At 39.9% G+C, this 13819-nt stretch overlaps 1 protein-coding gene across 1 annotated transcript in view; it reads left to right on the top strand.

Moving 5' to 3' along the window:
• The window catches only part of LOC138166096 (vitellogenin-2-like), a 65630-nt gene that overhangs the window by 50812 nt on the left and 999 nt on the right, over positions 1-13819 (top strand). The window contains 11 exon segments of the mRNA XM_069094522.1: positions 1456-1684; positions 1770-1840; positions 2670-2882; positions 2993-3135; positions 3774-3912; positions 4228-4363; positions 5633-5819; positions 6237-6331; positions 7045-7142; positions 7537-7696; positions 12429-12590. Coding sequence (XP_068950623.1) covers positions 1456-1684; positions 1770-1840; positions 2670-2882; positions 2993-3135; positions 3774-3912; positions 4228-4363; positions 5633-5819; positions 6237-6331; positions 7045-7142; positions 7537-7696; positions 12429-12590 — 1633 coding nt within the window.

The raw sequence follows: 13819 nt of genomic DNA on the forward strand, positions 1-13819 counted from the left end.
CTCTCTCTCTCTCTCCTTCTCCCCCATATATATGTTAACATACATACATATATACATACACACACGCAGCCATATGTTTCTACACACACAGAGATATACATACACAGGTGTGTATATATATATATATATATATGGTAAGAAAACCTCAAAAGGAGTCATGAAAAATTGAACATGACTGAAAAGGAAATTATAAATCTAGTTAAATGAGTAGCCGGCATCAGAGCCTAATTCATATAAGCTGACTTCCCAGGGCCAGTGGAACAACCTGGTTGAACATAGCTGTGGAAGGGATAAAAAGTATGTGTGTGTGTGTGTGTGTGTGTGTGTGTGTAGAATAATAGGGAGACATAAGTATATGTGTATCTATACATACAAACATAAATATACACATATGCAAACATATGTGGGTATATATATATTCATATACATGTATATGAGGGCAGCATATTCATATACATATGAATAGATATATAAATAGGAGATAAGTAGGTATGTTAATAAAATACATATGTGTTACACATGCCCATATGAATGCACATATAAATGTGTTTGCATAATTTATCTCTGCATATGCCCATATGAATGCACAATAAAGTTCTTGTCTCTCTGTTCACATATATGCATACATATGACCCAACACACATATATTGTGTGTATTATACATGTTTTATACATGCATTATATATTGTATTATACATGTGTATATTTCTTATATGCATGTGTGTTTATATATAGTGGTATTGTTGTTGAGCTGTGTCTGACTGTTTGTGACCCCATTTGGGGTTTTCTTGACAGACACTGGAGCTGTTTGCTATCTCCTTCTCCAGTTCATTTGACAGATGAGGAATACACACACACACACACACACACACACACACATTATTTGAGAGGAAGTTTCTTGAGAGCAGAGAAATTATTTCTTTCTTTGTATTTGTCTCTAGGACCCTGTCAGTCAACAAACATTTTTTAAGTACTTATCTACTACCATGGGCCTTATAAGCTCTGGGAATGATAGAAAGAATGGTGAGATCTCCGCTTGCCCTTAACAAGCTCCTGTTCTAAGGGGCAGGGGAGGCAGTCTGAATAAAGAATTCTGTCCATAGGAGAAAGATGCATAAGAGACGTAAGGCAGTCTGAGGGGAGAAGGCCCTAGCTGCTGGGGAGGTGGGGGGGGGGACCTCCGGAAAGGCCTCTTGAGGAAGGCAGGACTTGATCTGAATCTTCAAGGAAACCAGAGAAACCAGGAGGTGGAGCTGAGGGGGCAGAACATTGTAGAACAAGGGGACAGTCTATGCAAAAGCATGGAAACGTCACATTCAAGGAACTGCAAGTCAGCCTAGCACATAGTAGGTGTTCAGTAAATGCTTATTGACTAAGTGTTTGCTTCATAACTCTTCCTGGTCCCATCACTTGCCTCTTGATGATGGTTTACAAAATGTCCTTGTTTAAATATAGCAAAGAAGACTTTCTGAAGCTATCCCTCCCAATTATTCTGACTCCCCTAAGCCTGAGCTTCACCAGGACGAAAGTGGAAAGGCCCATTTCCAAGATGCATGGCTCAGCCTGCCTTATTTGGGTCTTCAGTCCCACTTTTCCATGAAATCCCTCAGTGCTGCATCATTCCAAGGCTCCATTCTCCATCGCATAGTGGGAACACATGAGGCTCGGCTTGTAGCAAAACCAGGTAAGGAAAGAGATGACTTCCTCATGGGGATGGTGGATGTGAAACCAAGAACCCTGATGTCCTGTGTACTGGGCACCTTCTACAGATACTACTGTTGAGAAGATAGGGCTGGAAATCGAAGCAGGACCTATGGCACCTTCCAGGCTAACCCAGATGGTGAGTGCCAATGGGTTGCAGAAGGATGGATGCAAAGAACTGTCAAAAAGATCCTGGGGATAGAAAATGTGCTTAGTATGAATTGCTTTCTAGCAGAGCCCTTCCAGATTGTCTCAGACAAACTCAACCCATGTTGCCACTATGCCTTAGGAAATCACCTTGAAAAATTAATAAAATTAATAAAATCTTCTGAACTATTTTAAGTCAAAAAAGGAACTGTAAATTGGTGTCTAGGTTTTTATAATTTTCTTAACAATTTTTCCTATCTTGTGGAATGGTTTTTGTGATTCTCCTACAGCAAAATCCTCTTCTATCCAATAATAGCATTTATATATCCCTTTAGGGTTTGCAAATCACTTTCGATATCAGCCAATCTGAGGAAACACCGTGGTAATAGTGGGGAAAGCATAGCATTTGGAGTCAAGAGATCTGAATTCAATTGTTTATCTCTCACCTTGTCACCTTGCCCTTGTTGGGAGTCCGTTTATATTTATATATCTCTCTTAGCAGAATGCCTCGCATACAGTAGGAATTTAATAAATGCTAGTTGATTGGTTAGACTATTGGTACATGTATCTTTATGCTAATTTCCCAGTTCTGCCATTTAATGACTACGTAATCTTTGGTTAATCACATGACTTCACCAGTCCTCAGTTTTCTCATTTGTAAAACAAGAGACTTGGACCAGATGCTCTACGGTTCTTTCTGGCTCTAGATATATGATTTACCCTATGGGTCAGTTGCATATCCCTCCATTGTTTATGTGAGGGGAGTTTTTGTATCCTAGAAGGTAGTTTCACCAGTCTCTCTTTTCTTTCCTTGAACTCAGATGATGTTCTTGGGGAACAATCATCCACCCACAGTAACTGGATTATTTCGGGTAGAATACAGTGACCATAAGTCTGATGGTTTCCAGTTTGCTATCTTCACAAATAAGCCCTCCTCCAAAGCTGGGGTCCAGTTATGGGTCACTAATTTCACCCAAAGTAGCCAATGGAAAGCTTGCATTAACATCACCTTGGAGACTTTTTCTTCGGCAATGGTAAGCCACAAATCTCACAAATGGGCTCATCAAGATGTCAACACATACAGATGTTTCCATTTATTCCAGGTCCCAATAGGCTGATGTCCTGTCCCATTCATGCATTGCAGGCATCCCTAAAATGGGGTCAGAATTGCCAGGAGTATCAAGTTTTGGGGGAGATTGTGACTCGGGAGTTTGCTAATCACTCGACTATACAAATGACTGTTGCTTGGCCAGAAGTCTCAGCAGAGGTCACAGAAATGGGAAAATGGTGAGATGCCCACCTCTTTATCTGTTGTATTTCCCAAATAGGACTGGACTGGAGAGTGTTAGGCTTAACAAGGGATAGGAGTCACAAATGATTGTGGAGACCTGGTCTATAGATTTTTTTTGGATCGTGGCCTAGATGATTTCCAACTTCTTGCCCCCCAATTCCCAAGCTGAAACTGCTTTCATATGCCCCTTTTAGGGCATCTGTGAACTTGGATGGGGAAAAAACAAATTACATCTTTATTTCAATATATTTTTCCCTTTGTAATAATTTCAATTCTCTTTATAATACTATGGATTTTATTTTATGCATTTCAGAAGGAACATTAATTCTGAGAATGTGTCTATAGGCTTCACCTGATTGGCAAAGAGGTCCGTGGCACAAAATAAGTTTAAGAACCTCTGAGCAAACTTTCCATTTTATGTTTGGGGAATGTGAGTTCCAGAGAGGGTAAATCACTGTCCCCAAACGAGACAAGTAGTAGATGACAGAGCTGGAATTCAAACCAGATTCTCTGACTCCAAATTCAATTTTCTTTTCATTTCACTATCTGTCTCTTTGTATTCCCAGTGTCTTGTATTTGGTAGGTGCTTAATATATATTTATTGAATAGATGAATATTTTCTACTCATTTCCAGGTTTTATACATTCATTCCTGGGTTTCTCTCTAGACTGGGATTCTCTGAAAGAGCCTGGAAAAATCCCCTTCAGAAGGCCAGCTTGGTACTGACACTCACATCTCCCAGAAGTGTGGACATCACCATCAGGCTACCTCATGTAAGTGTGCCCACCATGGATTGGGGCCTCTCCCAGAAGGGATCCTCTCACCCACTCTCTCTTTTTCCTTTGTTGTTGTTCAGTTATTTTAGTCATGCCCAACCCTTTGTAAAACTATTTGGGGTTTTCTTGGTAAAGATATTGGAGAGGTTTGCCATTTCCTTCTCCAGCTCATTTTACAAATGAGGAAACTGAGGCAAACAGGATAAAATGACTTGCCCAGGGTCACACAGTCAGTGTCTGAGGCAGGATTTGAACTCAGGTCTTCCTGACTCCAAGCACAGTGTTCTCCTAGCTGCATTTTTTCATTGGCAGGTTATTTTTTATGGACAAAACATTCTCTTACCTATCCCATGCCCTATAAGTCTGCTGGCACCAGCTTTCAAGCTTCCTACCCAGGTGGGGCATTTCTTTGCACAACTCACAAATTCCATTATGGAGACTTTCCAAGGTGAGAAAATTGGTTTCTGGGGGTTTACCTTTGTTTTAGGGTTTACCTTTGCAGTACTCCTGCCCTATGGGATCCTCCCATGGAAATCAGTGGCATCTATCAAATTAAATAAATTTAATTCAACTAGCATTTATTGAGTTAGAAAGTGCCATCTTGACACCTTGCACTTCTCTTTTCCGGAGGTGGAGGTCTCTGGGTGTGGAACATTGCATATAGCATAAGATTCTTTAGATGGATTTATCAGTTTTATTAATTTCTTCCTCTTTCTCTTTTTCTTTTACAAATGCTTTGTTATGAGAAATTATTTTCTGGGAGGGGGAAAGTACAGGTAGAAATTTAGGCAATATGAAAACAAAATATATGCATAAAATGAGTTTTTAAAAAAAGAAAAAAAGAAAATTATGTCAGGGTATTGTAGAAAGAATACTGGATTTTGAGTCAGAATATGACTGTGTACTGTGTAAGCTTGGATAAATCACATGACTGCTTTCTACCTGAGTTTCCTTCTCTATAACATGAGGGGGTATGACTGGAAGAACTCTGAGGTCCCATACAGTTTGGTTTTTTGCTTTTTTTTTTGGAGGGCAATTGGGGTTAAGTGACTTGCTCAAGGTCAAACAGCTAGTTTTTGTGTTAAGTATCTGAGGCCAGATTTGAACTCAGGTTCTCCTGACTCCAAGGCCAGTGCTCTGCTCACTGAGCCACCTAACCTCCCCAGTCCCATGCAGTCTTGAAGACCTGCTGTCTTGCACTAGGACCAGTCTTAGAATCATAGCTTCAGAATCATCCTCCATGCCCTTACTCTCTGCCTTTCTATAGGCTTTGCCCAATGCCTGGAATATGTCTTCACTTGGGCCCCATAGAACTTCATTTCAGGATAAGCTCATGGCCTAGCTCCTATGGGAAACCTTTCTTGACTCCCCTCAGTGGCATCATCCTCTCCCTCCTCAAATTATTTTATACAACCATAGGCTTAGGGTTGGTAGGCACCTTCAAGGTGATACCACCTCCCCCCCTCATCTTACAGGAGAGGGAACTGAGGATCAGAGAAATGCCCAAGGTCACATTGCCAGTAGAAGTGTTCTGATCCATGATCCAACCCTGTTTGAATGGTATCTTGTGTTCTTACCTACCATACCATATCACTGACTCTTGGCACCATTTTCCTTCACCACAAAATGGGGAAATAGGACTACATGGAATTTTAAGGTCCCTTTAAGGTCCAAATGCCATGGTCCTAAATGAACAAATTCTCCCTTTTTCCCTCAGCTGAGTGTTCAGTCGATCAAGAGAAGATCACCACCTTCAATGGAATCCAGTACAGCTATCCCTTCCTTGCTGACTGCTTCCACATCTTAACCCAGGATGCTAGCTCCAAGCTGAGGTTCCTGGTGTTGATAAAGACAGCTGAAGGATCTGCTGACCAAAAGGCCATCAATGTCAAATTGGCCAATCAGTAAGCCATTCCAAAGCTTCTGGACAGAACTGCTTTACTAACAGAAGGTCACTGCAGTCATTTGAGAGTGGTTCTGGTTTGTCCTGAGAAATGGAGAGAGAATTACAATTTTATATGCACCACAAATGTGGAAGCAGCTTATTAAATCATCTACTTGGAAATTCTGATGGGCTAAATTTTCCATATGCTTCTCAAACGCATATGCTCTTTCTATTACAATTACCTTATGGCATATGTTGAGCGTCATTTAAAAAACACCCCTTGATGAACTAGGGGCATGGACTCATTTTTTTTTATAGCAAATGTTTAAACAGTCCAACTCACTCCTCTCTCTCCTTCTCCCCCCCCATCATCTCCTTTTCTTTTTTCCCCCTCTATCTCTTTCTTTTGTCCTTTTCCCCCTCTATCTCTTTCTAGTGACATTGACATGTATCCTGCTCAAGGATACCTTTGGCTTCAGGTGGACAGCAAAGAGACCCCCCTGAATGGAAGCATCATCCTCCCTGACAGTGGTGAGTATTGTCCTCTTTTATTGGGCCTTATTTTTCTCTTCTCTTTATTAGAAATAGAGAAACATGCCAGCTAAGACCATGACACAACTTGGTGGTGAGAACCTCTGATTTACCTCAGTTTCCTCATCTGTAAAGTAATGGTCCCTTCTGAGGTCCCTCTCAGCCCTAGAGCTCTGATCCTATAATCCAGTGATTCACAGATATCTTTCATGCCTGGAAACTGAGCTCCCTTCCTTCGGTTCTTTCAATTAGTACAAATGACCTCAGCCAAAGTAGCCTGCCCGCTGCTTCGATTTTGATACAAGAGGTCATGAGGGGACCTCCTGGGAGATTTTGAGAAAGGAATTGGGTTGGTTAATCTTAAGGTTCTCGCTAATGTAATCCATGATTCTCGGTATTTCTTTCCATTCCTTGGCACAGCAAAGACCTCAGTTGAATTTAAATGAGTGTGTAATTTGAAGGCACAAGATGCCTTGAGCTCTTTACTTTAAGAAAAAGAAAAAAAAAGAAAAAAAGAAAATCCAAACCCAGTTAATTTAAACTCAGCTTTTCAAATCAACTCAACAAAAATTTATTAAGCATTTATTATGCATAAAATGCTGTGCTGGTTTTAGGTCTCGCACCTTGATTTAACTATTACTTCTTTCTGAATTGAAGGATAAAATTTTCCTTCCTGTTAAAGATCACATTGAATTTCTCTTTTTATCTTTCAGAGTCACTTGTGTCCATCAAGAATGAAAGTCTTGGATTCTCTCTTTCTGCACCAGAGCATGGTATTGAAAAACTTTATTACGATGGGAAAACATGCAAGGTATTTTTGTCCTTTTTTTTGGCTAGCATTTTCACCTGAAATAATAAGAGATTCTTCCCCTTGGTCTTTAGGAAGATACTCTGCTATGAAATCTTCCTCCTTAGGAAAGGGTTTGAAGGGTAGACTCTACCCTTACCTGTAGTGCTGTAGTCTCTGCCCACCCCAAGTCAGCGCTCTACCTGACCACTAAATTCAGGTGTTAATGTCAACTTGCATAATTCAGCTGCATAACTCAATCCACTTCTGTTTGGAGGATATTAAGGATGATGCAAATGGTTGGGAAACTCACCAGTCACTGTCTCTATACTAGACAGACAGATAATGTCCTGTATTTCCTTCTTCATTTTACCTCCCCATCCTCCAGTGATGTGACCTCTCCTTCATAAATTATCAGGTCCATATTTCTTTCTGGATGATTGGAAAAACGCGTGGCTTGTGTGGACAGGCAAATGCAGAAACCATTCAGGAATTCCAGATGCCCAGTGGCTACCTAGCTAAAGATGCTGTGAGCTTTGCTCGATCTTGGGTTTTGACAGATGGTCCCTGCTCCAGAGGTATGAAGACCTACCTTGGGTCCCAGCCTAAAGTGAAAAAAAATAGCTTTTAACACAATTGAGATTTACTAACACATAATATTGCTTTAGATATTATATTTTTATGGCATCATCTTCCACAAAAAAGGAAGTTTTATAATGTCCAATTAAGGAGTCTCTTTCCTTGGAAATCTCAAAGAGGAGAATAGACAACCATCTGTCTTGGATAGTTTAGACGTTTGCCAGATGTTAGGAGGCTAGATAAGTTTATACTTTATACTTCCTTCCTAGGATTCTCTGATTCATGGAAAATAAAACTCTAATGTATTGCAAGCAGTTACAAAATCTCTGCATACATGGTTGATCCACCAGACTTGGCTCTTCAATAATGACAGATCTCTGAAAGCAAGAATTGTGTTCTCTCCAGTCTCCCCATGTAGTATTCATGAGATCATGTATGTAGAGATGGCAAGAATCTTGGAGCTCATTCAGTCCATTTTATAGATGAGGACACAGAGGTCCAAAGAAATGGCGATTTGTCCAAAGTCCCATGAACTAGGTAGCACTAGATTCTTTGACTGGAAACCCAATATACTCTCCAAATGTCTCAGGTTCCTCACATAGCACCATGAATGCTTGCTGAAGTGGACTTTCCATTACTTGTGTGGATGGAGGGAAGAAGCCTGGCCTATAACAAGCAGCGATTTTTTTAGTTAATTATATCATTCTATTAAATACGCACAAGCATAACACACACACACACACACACACACACACCCAGACAAGCTTTATCCAGACCCCATGCTTATCTCTAAACCTAGGCTGCCTTGGCTTTGATGTAGAGAGAATGGCATATAGTCTTTAAAAAGTGGATAATGAACTTTGCACTATCTACCTCAAAGGGTGATTGTTAGAAAAGCTCTTGTAAGGCTTAAAGTACAATAAAAAATGTAGGTGATCACTATAATTTCTTTTGGACCATTCTTACAATTTCATTGTGGAAAGAGTGCCAGGAACAGAACTTCCTCTGCCAATCTGGATTGGTACCTTTTCTGCCTGAAATAAATAAATGAATGAATGAATAAATGAATGAATGAAAACAACAACTAAATAATAGCAAACATTTACACAGAACATAAAGTTCATTTGCTATGACCATTGGCAAGGGAGATGCTATCATCACCCCCATTTTCCAGAGAAAGCAATCTAGTTTGAGAGACATTAACTCTGACACTGTTGATTAGGGTTCTGGGAGTGAATGATTTTCTGAAGATCACATATGTATCAGCAGGAGGATTTGAAGCCCGATTTTGCTAATTCCAAGGCCAGTTATCTTCCCCCAACTTCACCCTACTCCTATTACTATAATTATTATTATTAATTTCTTTCATACTAGGGCCCAAAGAGAGCTCTCGAAACACTCATGGACAGAATTCTTAGACCTATCAAATTTCAGAGTTGGAGGGGGACAGCATTCATTCATTGTTCATTCAACAAATATTTATTGAGTCATTGGGTGCAGCATGATGTATGAGAGAAAGCTGACCTCGGAATCAGGAAAAGCTGGGTTCAAGTCCCTCTGAAACACAGGAGGAGATACTAGAATTAGAGGAGATGGATTCGAATTCTGCTGTTGGCCCTTTCTTCTTGTTTGACCCAGGAGAAAGTCATCTAACCTCCATGTGCTTTGTAACATAATAGGGTCTCTGAAGTACCTTCTAGTTCTTGCTCTGGACTTACATTTCTGGAGAAGTGACTTAGCTTCTCAGTGCACTTAATAAATGTTTATCAATTGATATAGAGGCTAGGTGGTGTGGTAGATAGAGCTCCAGGCCTGGAGTCAGGAAGATTCATCTCCCTGAGTTCAAATCCAACCTCAGACACTTCCTAGCTGTTTGACCCTGGGCAAGTCACTTAACCCGGCTTGCCTCAGTTTCCTCATCTGTGAAATGAACTGGAGAAGGAAATGGCAAATCACTTCAGTATCTTTGCCAACAAAACCAAACCCCAAATGGGGTCATGAAGAATTGGACGTGACTGAAAAAAGACTGAATACACACAGAACTGTTGGCGTCTTCTCCCCATGAGTTCCCTATGACAATGAAATCAGAAGTCCAATTTTAAAAAATGACATATTAGTGACTGTGAGGACGCAAAGAGGTATAATATATGTCCCTTGTTAAGAAGCTTACAGTCTCAGCAGGCAGGCACATAGAAAAGAGATAGCTCTTTTTATAAAAACAATAATAGCAGACAATTTGTGATTAAAGCAAAAAGTCTTCTTGGAGTTCTCTTGTCTCCATTGGTCCCACAACCAATCAGTTGACAGATCTCGTGTACTTGACTGTCCCATTATCTCTAACTTCCTACCCCTCCTTGTCCTTCCCACTGTGGTCACCTCAGTGCAACTCTCCCTTACCTTTTATCCCCAGTCTTGGCCAAGGCTCCTAATCAATCAGCCTCCCCTCCTCACCTTCAGTTTCTTCTAATCCATCCCACGCGCCACCATCAAAGTTATCCTTCCAGCACAGTTCTCTGTAAGCTCCTTGGGAGCCTAGACTGCCATTTTTTAAAACATTGCATGCCAACGCCTAGCACTATGCCTCGCATAGAACTGGTCCCTTGAATTATGAGTGTGGTGTAGAGAGCCACTGGAAGATCTGGGTTGAATCCCTCCTCTGACACCCTGGGCAAGGCACCTAACTCTCTCAGTCAGTTTCCTCACCTGTAAAATGAGAGTAATAGTCCTACCTCTCAGAGCTGTTGGGGGGATCAAATGAGGTGATATATACAAAATACCCAAAAAGAGAGAAATTAAATCACTCTATGTATTTATTATTGTAATACTTATTATTTAAAGTTAAGTACTTTAATAGTACTTAAGAAATTATATATATATATGTTGTATAATTAGATATTGCTTTGCAATCCCTAAAGCACCTTATAAATATTAGCTAATATTAATTATATTATAATAAAATAATAATAGTGAACAATATCCGTGATAATAATATAGTTTCTCTCTGCCAATGTCATAGGATAGCAGAGACAGGAAGACCTGAGTTCAAATCCTCCCTCAGATATTCAGATACCAGCTGTGTGTCCCTAGGCAAGTTGCTTAAAACCCATCTAGCCTCAGTTTTCTCACCTGTAAAATGGGAATCATAATAGTACCTACCTCTCAGGGTTGTTGGGACGATCAGATGAAATCATATGTGCAATGTGCCCAAAGATAGCTCAACATAAATTAAACCACTGTATAAATGTTTGTTATTACTGTAGTCACTATTATTCATTAAGGTTTGTCAAGTGCTTAAAAGTCATGAGAATTCATATATATGTATATGTGCATATAATTATATGTATGTATTGTATATAGTGTTTGATATATAAATTGCACTTATAGTATATTCTACATGCAACATATAATAATATATTTCTATATTATCAATATATAATCACATATAATAAATATTTAATATATACATATAATATATATGGTATATATCATATATGTGCATGTATAATTATAAGTATATATGGTTATATAACATATCTGCTACATATAATACATATTATATATACCATAGTATATGGTTTATATCATATATATGTCTATATAATATATTATACATGTGTATGCATATATAATATATGTATCTGTTGTTTTGTAATCCTTAAAGCACTATATAAATATTAGATAATAACAATAATTATAGTTTCTGCCAATGTCATAGGATATCAGTGATAACAATTAGGAAGACCTGAGTTCAAATTCTGCCTCAGACACTTTCTACCTGTGTGTCCCCGGGCAAGTTCCTTAAACCTCACTCAGCCTCAGTTTCCTCATCTGTAAAATGGGAACAACAGCACCTACCTCCCAAAGTTGTTGTTAAGATTAAATGAGATAACACATGAAAGTGTTTTGCAAGCTTTAAAGATAATTATTGATCATTAGTTTCTGCTTCTACTAGTATTATCATAAAGAACCTGATGAAGAAGCTTGTTCAATCCCATCATTTTAAGCAGAGGAGAGGCAGTGTTTCAAACCCAGGTCTTCTGATTCAAAATCCAGGGATCTTTTCAGAACACCACAGTGGTTGTCGTAATGAAAGGCAGCTAGGTGGCACAGTGGACAGAATGCTTGACTTGGAGTCATGGAGACCTGAGTTCAAATCCCACCTTAAAAAATGGCTAGCACTGTGACCCTGGGCAAGTCACTTGACTTTTCTTCTTCATCTGTAAACTAAGAATTATAGCTGTGATGATCAAATGAGATTATTATCTATAAAACAATTTGCAAACTTTTAAAACATTATGTAAATGCTAGTTATTATTATAAAAACTACATTTCTATGGTCCTTTAAAATCATAAAGCCCTTTGCATGTACAACTACTGTCCCTCCTGCCTCCACCCCACATGGAAGAGAGCCTTGCATGCATCTGGGCTTTTTGGCTGGCAAGTACAGGAACAGAGTGACGCTTCGTGAGACCAAGGGAGGCAGACAGTACTTTGCAAAGGCTTTCCAGCCTGTGCCCCAATGTGGCTGAGTTTGAAGCCTCACAGAGTGTTGGTTCTGACCCTGGGCTGGTTGCACGTACAAAGGTTCTGCCCATGGAGGCCATGCCCACCGGGGTTTTGCTGCTGGGACTTTTGAAATCACCTCAAAGGACAGGGAGGCAGGAAGACAGCAGGGAGTAAGGAAGGAAAAATGAGAAAAATCTCTGAAACTCACTGATGGTTTGGTTGTAGCTTGTTCCTTTCAGCACCAATTCATGAGACTTGAGAAAACGATTTACCTTCAAGGAGAAAATTCCTCATGCTCATCCGTGCAGCCCGTGTTGAGGTGTCTGAAGGGCTGCAGAGTGGAGCAAACCATCACCACCCTTGTTGGCTTTCATTGCCTTCCGATCGGTGAGTATGCCTAGTGTTCCAAAAAGCAACGAGTTCAGCTTGTCCTTATGGAGAAAAGGGACTAGCTAGGGAGACTATCTCATGCCCAGCTAGCATGTAACCAGAACAGTACGAAGAATGGATGTTACCACCAATAAATGAGCAGGAGATATTGCCTGCCCAATTCTGAGCCTGGTGGTCAGGATCAGAGGTGTGTAGGTAAATATTTAACAACCAGATTTGGTATGGGCACAAGAGACCCTTTTAGAATTAATTTGTATTATCAACATTTTCTGCATCCCTTTCTTAAGTCTAAACAATAAATAAAGAAATAAATTGATCCTTGATAGGTAGAACTCTATAATTTCCAAGATGTAAATACTCATATTGAAGATTTAACAGTCTCTTGTGGGCCAGTTTGGATTCCTGGCTTGAGGGTTTACAAGATGGGTTAGGAAGCAGACACCTGGCCAGAATGCCCAAAGGAGGCAATTGACGCACTTTCCTCCTACCTCCCATTCTTCCCCAGTTTTGTGTCTATTGGTGCTCCCCCTTTCCCAGAGTTCAGGGTCTTCATGATGCTCCGGCTATCCCTGCTTTGCCCCAACTGGTCTCTGTTCCACACCGCTACCCCAGCCCACTAATGCACACAAATTCAGAATACTTTAATCAGATATATTAATTACATGGGCTCCTAAGACAGAGCTGGAAGAGGACTCAGAGGCCATTATAGTCTACATTCCCACCTTCCCTTTTCCACTGACCAGTGAGGCAATGAGGAAGACTAGCATTATGTTCTCTGGGTGCAGTGCTCCAAGTCTGGGGTCTGTGTGAATAGGCCTGGTTTATTCTGCTGAAGCTAAGATGTTGGAAATGTACAATAGCTATTATTTAACTAATAAATGGCAAAGAAAGATGTTTTCTAGTTATTGGAAACTTCTGGCTAAATGAAAGCATTCATTATATTATTCTCTTTCTCAGCAGTTTACCATCTCACTCTGTGTTTCAATCCCTCTCTTACCAATTGACACTAACAGACTAGCATAAATCATAGTCTTAAAGGTGAGGAAACTGAGGCCCTGGAAGATTAAGAATTTCTTTTCCAAGATCTTACAGGTAGATAGTTATGCCTAGGATTAGGTCTCAAACCCAAGTTCTTGGACTCTAGAGTTCTTCTCCAAGAGATATTTGCAATTTGAAAGATAGGTTTGTTAACATAAATCTCTACTTGAAAGAATTTCATCTGGAGA

The sequence above is a fragment of the Petaurus breviceps genome, unplaced genomic scaffold (genome assembly GCF_028583685.1).
Source record: "Petaurus breviceps papuanus isolate PSGF00001 unplaced genomic scaffold, PetGlider_PUasm1.0 220, whole genome shotgun sequence".
Taxonomy (NCBI): Eukaryota; Metazoa; Chordata; class Mammalia; order Diprotodontia; family Petauridae; genus Petaurus; species Petaurus breviceps.